The 15,983-nt window shown below is 43.5% G+C and overlaps 1 protein-coding gene across 2 annotated transcripts in view; it reads right to left on the bottom strand.

The window, feature by feature from the left end:
• Positions 1-336: 336 nt before the first annotated feature.
• The window catches only part of CYRIA (CYFIP related Rac1 interactor A), a 104,786-nt gene continuing 89,139 nt past the window's right edge, over positions 337-15,983 (bottom strand). For both annotated transcript variants that reach the window (XM_036873892.1, XM_036873893.1), the window contains exons 4-12: positions 13,077-13,198; positions 11,879-11,984; positions 9,925-10,061; positions 9,373-9,450; positions 9,092-9,208; positions 8,922-9,001; positions 7,052-7,178; positions 2,923-2,993; positions 337-859 (exon numbers count right to left, since the gene is read on the bottom strand). In XM_036873892.1, the coding sequence (XP_036729787.1) occupies positions 796-859; positions 2,923-2,993; positions 7,052-7,178; positions 8,922-9,001; positions 9,092-9,208; positions 9,373-9,450; positions 9,925-10,061; positions 11,879-11,984; positions 13,077-13,198 (902 nt within the window). In that variant the 3' untranslated portion in view covers positions 337-795. The remainder of the gene's footprint in view (positions 860-2,922; positions 2,994-7,051; positions 7,179-8,921; positions 9,002-9,091; positions 9,209-9,372; positions 9,451-9,924; positions 10,062-11,878; positions 11,985-13,076; positions 13,199-15,983) is intronic.

The raw sequence follows: 15,983 nt of genomic DNA, 5'->3' as shown, positions 1-15,983 counted from the left end.
GAGCTCCATTTCCCTGTCCCTGGAGACAGAGGGCTGAAGCAGAGAGATGACCGTCCAGTTGCCTGGGTGCCCTTCCTCCCCACCTGTGCCCCACTTCCACCACAGCCACCGACCCATCCACAACAGCACATCTATCTCTTCTTGCTTCTCTCCCATGAACTGATGCAAACACACTGATTTTTCCTCTTGCAAAATGGAAAGGGAACATTAGAGGGTATAAATCAAAACAGGAAGAGAGTATGCTGATAAAATACGTGCAACAAAAAAGTTGCACGTGTGCTGCGCTGTCTGAGGAAAGAGAGGGGGTGTGCTGAATTCCAAACACTTGGCTTTGTGTCTCCACGTGCATTTTTCTTTTCTGGGATCCCTCTCTCTCTGTCAGGATAACAGTTGTGTTTCTTGTAGTTGAGCTGACCCAGGAAATCAAATACTTCGTGTTTCTATAACTATACTTCCCAGAGAGATTACACATCTAGAATTAAAACATGACCACAAGCTATTAGGAATTTCTGATTGTTAAAGGTGTGAGGAACTCCAGTAGCAAAGATCAATGTCTCTAAAATTTTCCTTTTGGAGAAGGGGTTTTCGTCTCAGACATCGAAGATAAGGCTCTCCAGTCAATTTATGCTCTGCTGGGTTGAGTCAGTCAGGATACAAATTAAGGTCCATATATTTCAGGGACAAGAAGGAAACGGTTATGTAAATACACGAGTATTAACATCAATCTGTATTAAATTATGTAAACATATACATCTTCTGAGGTCAGTTCAAAGATCCTCTTCACTGAGCAAAGCTTTACTGAAGCATTGCTCGAATCTGTTTGGAAGTCGATTCATCATTCAAGTGTTTTGTAGTGAACCTGGATGGAGAGAAAATGATGGCGGTCAGTGTGCAAACAGCACTCTGAGAAAGCTTCGATCGTGACTCTCCAGCTCATCTTTACCTTGGGAGACATAACTGATATTTAGAAATCAAACTTGGCATTGGTTCTTTAGACAAAAGAGCCACACTTCAATGCCCAGAGTAGTCTCAGATTTAATATTTGCTCCTTCCTTCCAAAGGAGTTTTATGTTACGGTTATTAAACAAGCAGATCTTCCACCTAATCAAATAATTTCACGGAGGAGACACAAGCAATCTCATGTTCCAGGGAGGCAGACTTCACGTGCTTGAGTGCAGGATCTTGGCCATCTAGGCCACCCCTGCTGAGTCACAAATATTAAAATATGGGTTTGCATATAACAACATTACCCAACACTTAAACTGTTAGGGTTTTTTACTTTTATGGGAATGCTTGTCCTCATTGCCACCACAAGGGGGCACGAAGGCAGGTCCATATACTGAAGAAAACTGGTGTCATTTGTCTCCTCACATTAACTGGTGTAGAAATAGTTCATGAAAAGAAAGGAAAAGAGAAGTAACATGTAATAAAATCTTAACCGCGTCCCAAGCACTCCATGGAAGTTTTTATTTCACTCACACTAACTCTTTGTAGGACAGGTTATTGCCTCCATTTTACAGATGTGCAAACTGAGATTTAGAGACATTAAAAGACCCATTCTAGATGACAAATATAATGATGTATGATTTGTAAACAATTTGTGATTTCTGATTTGGATCCAGGTCTGCCTGCCTCAAAAACCTGTGTTCTTTGACTTCCTCACAGTGTCTACAGGAGACACCAAATGCCGAGATTTGGATGGAACTCACAGCCTACCGCAGTGCCCTGCTCTCGAAGCTCTGCTTGATTGAATGATGCTGGAAAGCAAAACAAACAAACAAACAACAGAAGCCAAAGTCTTCTTACTGAGTGTGGAAAGCCAGCCTTTTGTGAAATGGGCACCAATGGAGAAAACCTTGGTTTACCCACAGAATCTGGAAGGCTCTTGGGTTAAAGCTACATCTGTTCTGAAGAATGATGACTTAGCAGCTTCATGAAAAAGGATTAGCCTCAGTGTATAATTATTCATTTCATGTGCATCTCAGTTTCTTCATTTATTAGATGGGGTAATAGATCTTATCACTCTGACTTGTGATGATTAAATGAGAGCACGAAACGTATGTGTTGTACGTGCATAGAGGATCACTGCTCCATTTCACTTATACTTATGGAACATTTACTACATGCACGAAGTTGAGAGGAACTGAGGGAAATCAAAGATGAATGAGACAGCAGGGACCATGAACTTTCCAGATTGCCATCCCGAGTGGCATGATTCAACAAACTCCTGTGGCTATGTCACAGCTGAGAAACAAGAATACCTCCCCTGAAGTGGATTAAGTGAATGTGCCCTTGGGAAGACAGCAGGTGCTCGGGCATGACTCGTTGGCACTAGCCAACTACAAGGGCATCCAGACAGGGGAGAGCGGGGTTTTCAGTGTTGGCAGCTGCACGTATGACTCACCCAGGGACCTTCAGAGCAAACCCACAAATGCAAAATGGATGCCTGAGGCCCTACCCCAGCGATCCGAACTCATTTGGCCTGGGTTGGACCCTGAGCATCAGTGTTTTCAAAAGCTACCCACATAATTCTCCTGTGCAGCCAGGTTTGGGAACCACAGGTGCAGGGGGAAGTGAGACCGGGGAAGCTTCTTCTTCTGCAAGTCCCCACCAACCACAAAGCATTGTGGCTGGGAGTCAGGCCTTTGACCTGCGGGGTCACCCAGGCCTGGGTTTAGATCCTGGCTCAGCCATCTGCTGTGTGACTTTTGCCAAGTGAGCTGACTTCTCTAAATTTCAGTTTCTTCCATCTGTAAAAAGGGGATGATAAAGATGGGGCTGATCTCAACAGGCAGTTGGGAAGATGACATGTATTAACAGATGCAAAGGGGTTAAGCCTGGTGTTCTAGCCCTCGGACCCAAACAGCATCTACATTTGCAATGGTTCAGAAGGGTCGGCTGCCCCACAGGGCCGAGGCTCACCTGAGGGCGTTCAGCAGCCCCTCCACACTGTCTGGGGCCTGTTCCTTCAACACCTTTATACAGCCTTTCATCTAGAAGAAGGCACAAGAGTTTGTTAATACCCCAGTAATTCCATCATAGTATCTGTCCATAACAACATCTGTTCATAATAATATCACAGTATTTCTTCCCATAGAAATCAAACTCAGAAATGTCCAACAGACCTTCCTACCCCCTCAGGCCAGTGAGTTGTTTCTCTGGGCTTCTAGAAGGTTCTGTGCCAGTTTTCATATTATACTGCAATCGAACATTTTATGTGTCTGACTTTTGGGGACAAAGACCTGAGACTTTGATTTTCTTGTCTTGGATTCCAGAGCCAAGGGGAGAGCTCCTCCTCTAGCCTGTGCTCAGTTGAGACTGACTGAATGAATTGCAAACCTGATCATTTTATGTCATCTCTCTGCCCAGAATGCTTTTCCTCCTTCAGCTGTTTGACTGGTAAACTCAACAACTTAACAAATTTTTTCTTTTTCTTTTTTTGTGAAGGAAGAATCTTTCTGGAAAGAACACCATCACTCATTTTAAGCTCAGATGTTCATGCACTGATTTGGGTATACTGTACTAAGGGCCTCTTTTATAGAGGTCACTTATAAAAATGTTCTTGTATGTTGAAAGTTTTTTCCTAAAGGCCTGATAAACCCTGTTGGATTGATGGGGGCAGCCAGAAGCCCAGGGTTGAGAATCATTTGGGGGCATGTTGAGGCTCATCCAAAAAGAATGTCGTGGTCAATCAGAGATGCCTGTCATGGGTGCAGGATGGGATCAAGCTCAGAATGAAGAGATTTGGTCCCTCTCCCAAAAGAGCTCATAGTCTAGTGGGAGAAGAGAGACAAATAGCTCATTATCATCCTGTGATATGTGTTCTTGTAAAAAGTGCCCAAGGAGAAATGGGGACATAGATTAGAGAAGAGGCAGAAAGAGCAGTGGATACTCTTTGGGAATTTCGAGTTCTATTTCAGGCGGATGAAAGCCTTGAGTGTGAATAACAGGATGCAGTCAGAGGTATAGTCAGGGCCAGATTCAATGTGGGTTTAACAGCATGTTCGGGAGTTGGGGGCCTTTACCTGTGGAAAACACCCTTGATAGGTGTTAAACAATCTAGTAATGTGATTCATACTGCAAGGGATGGGAGGAAGCGCGACTGGAGACGGGAGGGCCAGTGGGAGCCCCTGAGGGTGAGGGTGTGAGATCAGCAGTGGGCACGGAGGATCAGGGCAAGACGGGGGGGGGGGTGCATCCGAGGTCCAGTTCACAGGACTCGGTGACTGAGAAGGCGTGAAGGTGAAGAGGGAAGAAGACAGTGCCTAGGTTCTGAGGGACAATCCCAGGTTTCTGGCTTTGAGACTGAGTTGGAAGAAGGTGAAATACCTGAGACAGGAACCCAGGAGGAGGAGGAGCAGGTCTGTGGGGGAAAGGATAACCTTTGATTTGAGGCCGGCCACGTCTCAGGTGTCTGAAGGAGGGGGGGGTCTGGAATTCTGGGTGAGGTTTGGGCTGGGGACCACGGTTTAGGAGTGATTCTGTGTTGAATCATTCCATACAATTTGAAGGACATCAGTTGAAAATGCCATCTCACTCCAGCCTGCTCTCCTGGCGCCCACGAATAGCATCAGTTCCCTAAATGATGCATATCCCTCTGGGCCTCGATGACTTGGCTCTGATGATTCCCTCCGCCTGGAGTACCCTTCCTTCTCTCGGTCCATTTGGTAAAATCCTCAAGATACACCTGAAACGTCACCCTCTGTCTCTGCCTCTACGCAGAATGAGTTTCTCCCTCATCTGGGTTTCTAGAGCTCAGTACCTCCATTTTGGACTACAGAACACATTCTTTGTAAGTGCAGGTAACAGGATCTATTTCAATATTTGCCTTTTCACAGTTGATGCTGATACCCTAAGTATTTATAAAACAGTGCAAGAAGCTGCTGGCTTAGAAGCAGACTGGCATCTGGAAAGAAACCCTTATGCCATCAAAGAAAAATGGCCCATCATACACGTGTGCTCCGTAAACCTGAAACTTTCTTAGAGACACATACAAACTTCTATGAACAAACCTTCTTAGTGAGACATACATGAGCAAATGGACTTCATCAAAACTGGGTAGGGATAGATCTAATATTATATAACGTTTATAGCCTCAGCAGAAAGACTCAGTAAATGACAAGCAAGGACAAGCTTTTTAAAGGTTAGGGCTACAAGACATAATGGTACCCAGTGTATTTTTAATTATTGACTCTGTGACAAGTTAACAAAAGACTGTGGTAAATGAGAATGTCCTATGAGTACTAGGTAATAAATTCAATCCATATTCAGATGATATTCATGGGTTATTAATAGAGCTATTTATACTTAATCTATAGCATAAAAATGTTAAAGCCTCACAAAGAATACAGTAAAAATATTTATTGGTATGAAAAAACTTCCATAATATACTGTTATGCAAATGAAATATGTTTTAAGATAGAAATTATGGCAGGGTGCTAATCTGTTAAGTATATACACACATACGCACAAACATCTATACAAAATGAAGGGACATATATATGTGACATATTGACGGTGGTCATCTGTCCATGGTGAGGTTACCACTGATAAATTTAATTTTCTGTATTTTGGGTTTGTTTGTTTTTTTTTTGGCTGCCCCGTGCAGCATGCGGGGTCTTAGTTCCCTGACCAGGGATCGAACCCGCGCCCCCTGCAGTAGAAGCATGGAGTCTTAACCACTGGGGCACCAGGGAAGTCCCAATTTTCTGTATTTTGATTTCCTGTATTTTCCCAAAACTTTTATATAAGTATTTATGTAAGTATATTTATAAGTATTTATATAAGTATTTATATAAGTATATAAGTATATATAAGTATATAAGTATTTATATAAGTATTTATATAAGTATCTTGATAAATAGAAATAATTACATTAAAAATAATGAAGAACCATGGCTAGATATGCTAGGGAGCCAAAACCTCAAAATGAGTAATCCAAGTTGCATTACTAATTGATACATTTTCTTACAATCCTTAGATTCATGGCCCCTCTGGGCACATGGACCTTCTGTCTGCACAGAACTAGAGCATCAGAGATGCTGGTCTGTGAGGATGAACGAGCGTACAGTGTGCACGCCCCGACTCAGCCGCGTCAGAATAAGTTGGTACCAAGAGGTCCTATTCCGTACTTAAAAGGCTTTACATTAATACAGGGTTACACTGCTGGGTGCCACTGCCTGCAAACACTGGGCTGAGAGGAACCTGTTTTATCCCACAAGCAACAGGAAGTCACCTGCACACCACAATCATTTGTTTTCCAACCATGTCCATTCATTCAGCAAAAACTCTAAGGAGTACCTAGTGAGCGCCGTGCTGTATGCACCAAGGACACTGCCAGGCAATGAAGCAGACATTAGGTGTATAGATCTTGGTCTCTGCCCTTGTCAACAAACTCAGAGGCCATGAGGGAGTCAGAAAATCCAAAATGGTAGGCGCTCCGGGCCCGGAGGAGAAGCAGGCCTCTGTTCCTTGCAGGGCACAGGAGACGTGCTCCCAATGAGGTGACGTGTGAGGAGGGCCTTAAAAGAATCCCCCCATCAGAGAAGAGGGAGGGCGCTCTGGGCAGAGTAAAGAGCTCAAGCATATTCCAAGGACAAGAAAAGGCATGGGAATCAGGTAGAGCCATCTGCAGGGATGGTGGGAGAGGAAGCTGGAACGTTGTTTGGGATTTGACCGCGGTGCCTTGTAATCTAGGATGAGACACATATAACATATAAAAAATATATATTTATATGGCACACTGGGTAAGCTGAAGGGGCAGCTTGTAGCTCAGGGATTGTTTACCTCTCAGCTCCTCTACAGGCTGAAGGCATCAGCACCTCCATGTTCCTGCTATGTCTTTGAGGTTGGATGTGTTTGCTGCAAGCATCATATGAACAGGAATGGACTTCTTGCTACAAGAGCTGCCACGATGGGGCTCGCATCTGGGAGAGTTCACTCCCGGGCCGGGGGGTAGGGGGTGTGGGGGGGAGGGAGAGAGGGAAGCAAGGTCTGTTTGATGACATTTATGAGCTCTTATTGGGAAATCACAGTTCGTAACTATTCTTACATCGATCTTGGACGTCTTGCAGAAAGCTCCCACAGGGTGGACGTGGTCGTAGAGGATGATGACCCCCACCATCACCCTCATGCAGAACATCAGCGTTTCTTCGCTTGTAAACCTACTCCTGTACTCCCTGGAAGAGAGGACAAGTGGCAGAGATGTTACGTCCGTGACGGAGCACGTTCATCTCCGGCTCCACAAATAGCTACTTCAGCCTCCTCCGAGCCTCCCTGGAGAACAATTCCAGACCTGCAGAACCAGCTTAGTAAGCTCTTACAGAAGCCAGCGATGGTAATCCTCCTTGAATCTATCTGACCACTGTGAAAACAAGGTAAATTAGAGGGCAGTAAATTCTCTTCTGCCCTCAGCGAGGCAGCTCATCGTGTACATAAGTCCCCCGCCCATCAATCTTGAATATTTTATAGCAGGTCTCTCTGGCTGTCCTAGATTATAGAGAATAATGGCTTCATTATGGAGAAAACGAATCAAGTTCATTTCTATAGAGCAGCTACCGTGTCTCCAGTCTGGGTAACTTCCTTTGTTAAGATACAGGCTGCAGATTGAATTACGTTGGCAAAGGTACCTACCAGAAATTACATACCATTCATTGGGCTGAGAGTATTTGTGGAGTTTGAATTTTGTTCACCTACCTTGACAGGGTCGCTGATGATTCAGATAATTCAAGCCAGTTCTAGAGGCTTTCTTTTTTTTTTTTTTTAATTTTTTAATTTAATTTAATTTAATTTAATTTATTTATTTATGGTTGTGTTGGGTGTTCATTTCTGTGCGAGGGCTTTCTCTAATTGCGGCAAGTGGGGGCCACTCTTCATCGTGGTGCACGGGCCTCTCACTATCGCGGCCTCTCTTGTTGCGGAGCACAGGCTCCAGACGCGCAGGCTCAGTAGCTGTGGCTCACGGGCCTAGCCGCTCCGCGGCATGTGGGATCTTCCCAGACCAGGGCTCGAACCCGTGTCCCCTGCATTGGCAGGCAGATTCTCAACCACTGCGCCACCAGGGAAGCCCCTAGAGGCTTTCTTAACATCTACTTCATTATGGATTGTCCCCACAATGATGATGATTACTACTTCCATCTTGGAATAAATCTTAACTTAAATATAAATGAACTATCTGAAATTAACACCATCTTACATTTGAACAGAGCATCAAATTTTATAAGGCACTCTTGATGCCTTTGGCCCTCCCAAACTCTCTGCATCATAGATGGTATTATGGGAACCTTATCAGATGAGGAAACCAAGGTCCAGGCAGGTCAGACCACTTGTTTATGGGCACAAAAGGGGCTACAGACATATGTGGAATAAGTGGAACCCTGACATTGGAGTGCAGGTTTTCTCATTACCATACTGACTCATCCTCAACAACCTCAACCATTTTTTTAAATCTAGCAAGTAATTTAAGTGCAAGGAAACTGCTGCATGCATGAGAGAGAGAGAGAGAGAGAAAGAGATCTTCATTATCATTTTTGCAATAGCCTTACCACTTCCACTCTTGGTTCTAAATCTTCTCTCAAATCTTTTCTCCAATATATTTATAACATACCCAGTCATTTAACCCAATCTTCCATTTGATCCTTATACAACTTCTCCTGTATCTTTGATTCGACTTTTGATTCTGCCATCTAACAAGCTATGCAATCTTTGGGAAGAAGTCAGTTAATCAATTTAGGCCTCATCTTCCTCAGCTCTAAAATGGGGATACTACACCTCTCACCCAGAATTCTTTATGAAATTAATTCAGTTAATATATAAGTAAATGTTAATATGCTGACCCAAATGTTAGATGTTGTCACCACCATCACCATCATCACAGAGATAGGTGAACTCTTGACCATGAATACACCTCTGATTTAACTTACGGAGTTTCCAGCATGACTTTACAAACGCTCGTCATCGTACTGAGGCAGTCTGTGGTATTCTCTATTGGCAGCGTTTTGTTCTAAATGGGAGACACAAATGGGTATTAGCCCTGTTAGCAGATTTTACATGCAATCGGACAAAAGGCACCTCATTTCTCAACGTCGCTTACTTCGGAGACAAAGTGCATGGTGGCGTTGCTGAGGGTTTTCAACATCGGCGTGGCTTCTGCATAGAAGAGGGACATTCGGTTGGCCATCTCATTGTTGACTTCATTCTCAATGTCTAGCTGATGAAAAGAAGATGAGAGGATGCGGTTGATAAAGAGACGGTCAACATCTCAAAACAGTGTCCTCTGGAAATTGAATTACAGACAAAGGCTCTGTCTTCTCCCCGTGCCCCTCCCGATGACTGGAGCATGGGTGTGTCAACCTGGTAGCTCCGGGGACTCACATGCATGTTGTTGATGCGGTTACGACTGATGGTCCTTCTGTAGTAGCTGAAGTCATTCTGAATAGCCGGGTTCCTCATCTGAAATTCAGAAGGGAGGAAAGCAGGTCATCTCTCAGCATCAGGTACGGGATATGCACCAGAAGCCCGGACACTAGATTCTGCACAGATACCAGGACTTCTCTTTGTTACCCAAGAGTCAAAGCAACTTCCGGTTAAAAATAAATACTCAAAGCTTCACTATTTAAAAATATGCCCTGGTTTTACCCTAGGCTAGATTTCAGGGAAAGTATACTTGTTCCCAAAGAGGAAGAGACATCTGAAATGTTTTTTTCTGGTTGCATTTGGCAGATTTTGAATTTCCATGTAGAAACCACCATCTTAAATCACTTTGACCACAAGGAGTTCAAATTCTCACCACATGACACGTCTCTCTAGGGAAGGAGCTACAGCTCACTCATCTCTCTTCCCCCCCAACCCCACACAGCACTGCAGAGCACCTGGACACCTAGGTGCTCAGTAGGAATCTGTTAATCCAAGCACACGCGGTCTAACCTTTAGCTCATCAAATCGAAGGGTGAAATGCAGAATTTCCGCGAACTCCTTTGCCAGGGCCTGCTCCCGCTCCAGGTGTTGGGTTGGTGTGTAGGGCGGACAGGTCAGAGATTCCAATAAACTCTGAAGAGCTTTTTCTGAAAGTCGAAGTGATACAGACATATTTGAGGTGGCTCACAGAGATCTTCTCAAAAAGCACAATTTGCAGCCCCAGTTGACATTCTCAGAGATAACCTGCTTGAGTCTTTCCACTCCACCTTTTCCCCCAGAACTGTGTGAAATGTGACATGTGTGGGTGAGGAGGAAAAGGAGCCCCCCACGCTCTGCCTCCACTGGAGAAGAGCCCCGTGGCCACACAGTCTTGTAAATGTCTCCCAAAGCTCAGCTGGACCCTCACATGTCCTGTCATCCCAATTCCTCACGCTGTTAGAAAACCACAAATAGGTGATTTTGGATCATGTGCATGAGATTAGCATTCACAATCCAGGAGGAGATGAGGTGGCCCTGAATGCATGGGTTAAATAACCTGCTTTGCAGGGAGAGACTTCTGGTCTATTCCAGCTCTTCTCTGCATTTACACTCTCAGCAAATCCCAGGAAGATTTTTCTACAAACCCACTGCCATATCTACCTCCATTATTGTCCTGAAAAGAGTCTCATTACTCCCATTTCTCTGTTTCTAAAACTTCCTTCCAGTTTTTCCTTCCATGTATTTCTCCTAGCACCGAGTCATTTAACTAGTCCTCTAGAGCAGGGGTAGGAAAACTATGGCCCACAGTCAATTTTTGCAAATAAAGTATTATCAAAACACAGCCATGCTTTATTTTTATTCCCCTAGGGATTGACTATGGCTACTTTTGTGCTACAATGGCAGGGTTGAGTGGCTGCAACGAAAATAGGATGGCCCACAAGCCTAAAATATTTATTATCTGGCTCTTCACAGAAGAGTGCACCAGCGCCTGCTCTATCATCCCTAGAGTCCTTTAACAGTTTCTTTCCAAGGACACCGCTAGCATTTTCTGTCTGTGGGAACAAACTGTCTTCTGAGGCAGCTCGCTTGACCTTGGCCTGCTCTGATAGGTGGATTTTTCCTGTCTGCTGTGCTGAAAGTTGGCTCCTTAGGATTTCAGTTCATTGGATCTAGACACACACTTGGAGGAAACAGAGAAGTTGATTCCTCTTCAACCTGAGTGTCTTCAGAAGCTCTCTCTTCTTGAAAAACTGGTTCAGTTCATTGAACTCTTTCCTTTGAGTCTTAGCTTCAAGTTCTCTCAACATCATGGCTATTATTCCCCCAGCGTACTTCAGTTTCTCTGTTTAACTCTTAAAATGTGGCACTCACTTACGGCAGAAGTAGAGTAAAACATGACCACACGCTTCCTCGTTCTAGATGTATTATATTAACCAGGGAAACCTCAGACAGCTTTACTGTTCGGGGAGGGGTTGTATCATATCGGTGGTCACATAGAGCCTACTGTCAACCAGACTTGATTTTCCTCTTGCTTCTGCAAAGCCATGCTGTGCCTGCACAGATTTTTTTAAGCTTAAGGATAGAATGTTATGTTTGTCTTCCTTGTATTTTACTATATTAAACTTAACACATGATTCCAGCCAACCAACTTCTTTTTGGGTTAGCAGGTAACCTGTATTTTCTCTGTCCTTCGGAAATGTGATCAGACATGGTAAACCTGTTAAGAGTCAGACTTAGCTGAGAAGAAAACCAAAGGGACACCCACTAGGAAAGACACTCTAAATGCACCAATAAATGCAGGGGAAGAAACTCTGAGGTGGATTGACAGAAATGGACATGGCAGGTGTTTTTGTACAAGTGGCCTCTGATGATGCACAGCGACGGACGTGGGGTAGTTTCCAACGCCCTGAACCTTTCCTGCTACTTTCTCAAACGCCGTAACAGAATCACACGTAAGACGTGAAAACCGTAAACACGTACTCACCTAGCCTGATAGAAAACTCATAAAATCTCTTTAGCCTCACGACCAAAGGACACACTGCATTCCAAGCTTTTTCTTGAAGCTGAATGTCATTGGGATTTTGAATGGCCTGCCAAAACATTATGGAATTGTCTGTTTAAAAAGAAGCAGTAAGCTCCACATCAAAACGACTTAAGATTGAGAAAGAATTTGAGTTAAAAAGATACGATTCCTGCTGTACTTTGCTAATGTGTATTTCTTCAATGGACATTAGTTCATCAGAGTGCCGTCCAAGATGCTCAATTAGGATGGTGATTTTAGCACTTGAACATAATGTAAATGGCTTGACAATTAGACACCATGTCATCTTACTTGTTTCTCTTATCTTCAATGCAAAAAAAATGCATGTCTAATTGGAAGGAATTCAGTCCTCCTCCATCACCATTTGATTCTTCTAAAGTAGAGCTAGTGCTCATTGGGAAATGCAGATTCTGTGGATACTTTCCTTTCTTTATAATATGTATTACATTCCTGCCAGTCTGTGATGGTACCTAAATTACCTCAATTAAACGGTGACCCCTAAGTAGAAAAATAACCTCTTAATAGGCTGTTAGTTTCTTCGAAATGCTGTTTTGTCTGGGTTTCAGCAGCTCCAGGATTATGACGCTAGCAGTGTTTTTGTTGTTGTTTTTGTTATGTTTTGGTTTTTTTCAGAAAATGGTGGTGGCAGTATGTATGTGTGTGCTGATACTTCCACAAAACTATTTCAAACAAAAGGACTACTTAAAGCGAGATCTTTTATGACTCTTGTTTGTGATACTAGTAGAACCTGCCAAAATTCTTACAATTTTTGTAAAGTTCATATAAACCCAGACTACGACTCATATTTCAATTGTTGTTCGTAGATTTCATATGTATGTTTCCCTTATATGAAGTAACATACTGACAAATTATTGTTTAAATGTGAGTCCTGCAATATCAAATGTATGTTGGAGAAGAGAATGGCTAACACTCTACACAGTCTACAGCACTGTGTGCTCAGATCAGCGTACTAGAATAAAAAGGACCATTCATACATTTTTTAAGGACACATTACCCTCCTTGTTCTTCCTAGTACGCTAGGAAACACTAGGGCTATTACTTAATCTTGCTGTGTGTGTGCGTGCATGGGTTTCCTTTCTCCACCAAGGGTGCTGTCAGCTCAGTATTATTATTGGCATACGTCTCGGATCTCTGGCCCCGCGCCCTTGTAAGCCTGCAGGTCTGCGAGGATGCTCTCGGAATCCTGGAGGACGGCGCTGATCTGGTTCCATATTTCCCTCTCTCCTTCTGTGGGCTGGGCATCTAAGCAGATGGGAAACCGAAAGACACAGAGGGCTTGTGTTTATAAACAGCCTGAGAAGAGGCTCGGCATTCAGTTCTACCTGCTAGACAATCCTATTTTAACTCCTGCAGGCTTGGTATTTACTCTTTAACATAACAAGGTGCTAAGAAAGGAAAACTAACAGAAATTCTGCCCATTACTCAGTTCAAAATAGTCATCGATATTTCACACACGTTAAGCAAAGCGTGTTGGAATCATTGCAGGCACTCCTTTATTTGTATAGGTCACACTTTTTGCATACCTACTACGTGCCAAGTGGTACAGTGGGTGATAGGAAGAATAAACATTATCTTTTGGGGTCCACTTTTAATAGAAGCTATTGAATATTTCTGTTATGATTGAAAGTCTGTGAATCTGAGTATAGATAGGAAAATAGTCTCCCTTATATTTCCATACTACAAAAGCTTAAAATATTAGAAAATGAATCCTTCAGATCCATGACAGAGATGTATCTTTCCGGAACACAATGATCTGTAGAACGCCTTGGGGTTTCTCTTTGAACATGAACCCAAGAAATGGCAGGAGTTCATTTTAAAGGCTCCTGTACTGTTCATCTTTGGTATTAACCATGAAATTTATCCACAAAAAAAAGTAACACATTTAAGCTTAAATGATGAAGAACGTATTCAAACAGCCACAGAAACATCCCCTTAGCCCCTCAGTGAATTCCTACTTGTTTACATTCCTGGAGCCAAAGTTTGCTCTTGTCTGCAGGAGTATTTTGTGGGGGGCTAGTGGGTGGAAGTTGAATGGTGGTAAAGATTGGGTTTTATTTATCTCACAATGCCTATAAAATAGGTTTCTTGCCCAGGCTAGTTAGGAAATTAATCTCCATCTAAAACGAAGGCACTGCTAACAGAGAAAGGGGAGAGATGTCATCTCCTAAAAATCTGTTTTCAAAAATCCAAGTCCTAAGGCTCTGAATTCTCCCAGCGGACCTCACCAATGAAAGGTGGGATGGAGTCATACCTGGTCGAGCATTACCCCGATCAGATCCCAGTTTTGACTAATCTTGGTGGGGGTTAGAAAAAACAGAAGTCACAAAACAGGTGATTTTTAAGTGAGGCATTGACCATGCCAACTGGGTCTTCAGAAAGGCTGAGTATCAGAGTAGAAGCTGGGCCAGATGCAGCTGCTCCAGCTTCAGTCACCGTCTGCTGGACCTCTACTAATGCAAGGCCAGACCTCCGACAAGTGATGCCCATGGAGATTTTAAGATCACTGTATTTCTCAGATCCTGCTAAGACCTAAGAAATTGGTGGAGTTACCTGGGAAACGAAGGGTGAAATTCACCAATGTATAGTAATTCTCTTTAAAAGAAAAGAAATCATAGGCCCTCAGAGATTACCCAGAAACCCTGCAACCTGTTCCTTCTACAAATGAGACGGATTTCAACTAGCGGATGAAGAGGGACTAAAGTACACGTGCACCAGGGTGCAGAGAAGGGAGAGATGAGTGTGGTCTGGGAGAAGCGGAAACTGCTCCATGTAAGGGCTGGGACCGGAGCTGGCTGGCTGGAAGCCCCAGGGGAGGGCATCCACGAAGCGCAGGAGCAAGACTTGGCAGGTGGCCAAAGGACGGCTGGACTTGAAAGAGGAAAGGGACCTGCCAGGTTACATTGTTGAATCCAGCCTGGGAAGCAGAGGAGAGAAAGAAACATGTTTCTCCTTTATCCTTTGCTACCCTTCTCCTGCTTCCCGCAAACACTTGGTAAGTTGTCTCAGGTAAAATGTTTGTCACAATACACTATATATTTCATCTTTTCCTGTTTTCCCAAACTTTTCTCAAAGCGATATGGCATCTTAAACAGAAACCTAAAACCCACAAGCTAGGAAGCCTGTAACTGAGGAACACGTTTCAATGAACAGAATTCCAGGGTAAGGCTGGCAATTCCCAAGTAAGAAGAAAGTCAGGGAAGAAAACATATGACAAAAATGTAAAGATCCTAGAGAACAAAAAATCAAACACTCTTGACTCAAATCCTTTCTCCTTTGGATGAACGTATAGAAAACTCACAAGCTAAGCACAAAGACAATTTCCTATAGAGATTTATATTTGAGAAGGAAAAGAAAAAGAGAGTCTGGGACCGAGATTCTGAGAGGTAAGTCTATTTGAATATAAATACAAAGAAGTATGGGAGAGGAAGGCACTTGGAGAACAGAAAAGGCTCCTAATCTTGGCTGTCACATGACTCCATCTTAGCAAGTCACCACTTGATAAGTTTTAAACAAAACAGAATTAAAGCTAAGTGGTCTAGAAGAGGAGCATTGGAAAAACAAAAACAAAAAGCCCCCATTCTTTTGATGGTTACTGAAACACCAAAAGAGAAAGATTTCAAACTCAGTTTTTTAAAACAGAGGCCTTTCTTAAGTGCTTCAAAAGTAAGACAGTTTCCAGTAGAGTGGCCTAAAAGTGGTACTGGCCACAGATAGGCAAGCATCTCTCCGTCCCAGGCGAAGTGACACTTTCTAATACAAATTCACACTGACATTGATGTGACCACAAAGAGCTGGATGAGTGACATGGAGGACGATACCACTTCTCTCCCAGAGGTGGCAGAGTAGGGGGCTCTGGTGAATCCCTTCCGGCCTGCAGTAACTCCCTCCTGCTAGCCAGAGTGATCTGTGAAGCAGGACCCTCAGTCCCCAGCCTCCCTCTCTGGGAAAACACTTCTTTTGGCAGATATAATAGTGTCCTATTGGAAATGTTTCTCATGTGGCCCCATTCGACACGGATGGGGTGGGG

Source organism: Balaenoptera musculus, chromosome 13, assembly GCF_009873245.2.
Source record: "Balaenoptera musculus isolate JJ_BM4_2016_0621 chromosome 13, mBalMus1.pri.v3, whole genome shotgun sequence".
Classification (NCBI taxonomy): domain Eukaryota; kingdom Metazoa; phylum Chordata; class Mammalia; order Artiodactyla; family Balaenopteridae; genus Balaenoptera; species Balaenoptera musculus.
Note: the sequence above shows the minus strand (reverse complement) of the source record. Positions and strands in the feature narration are given on the sequence as shown.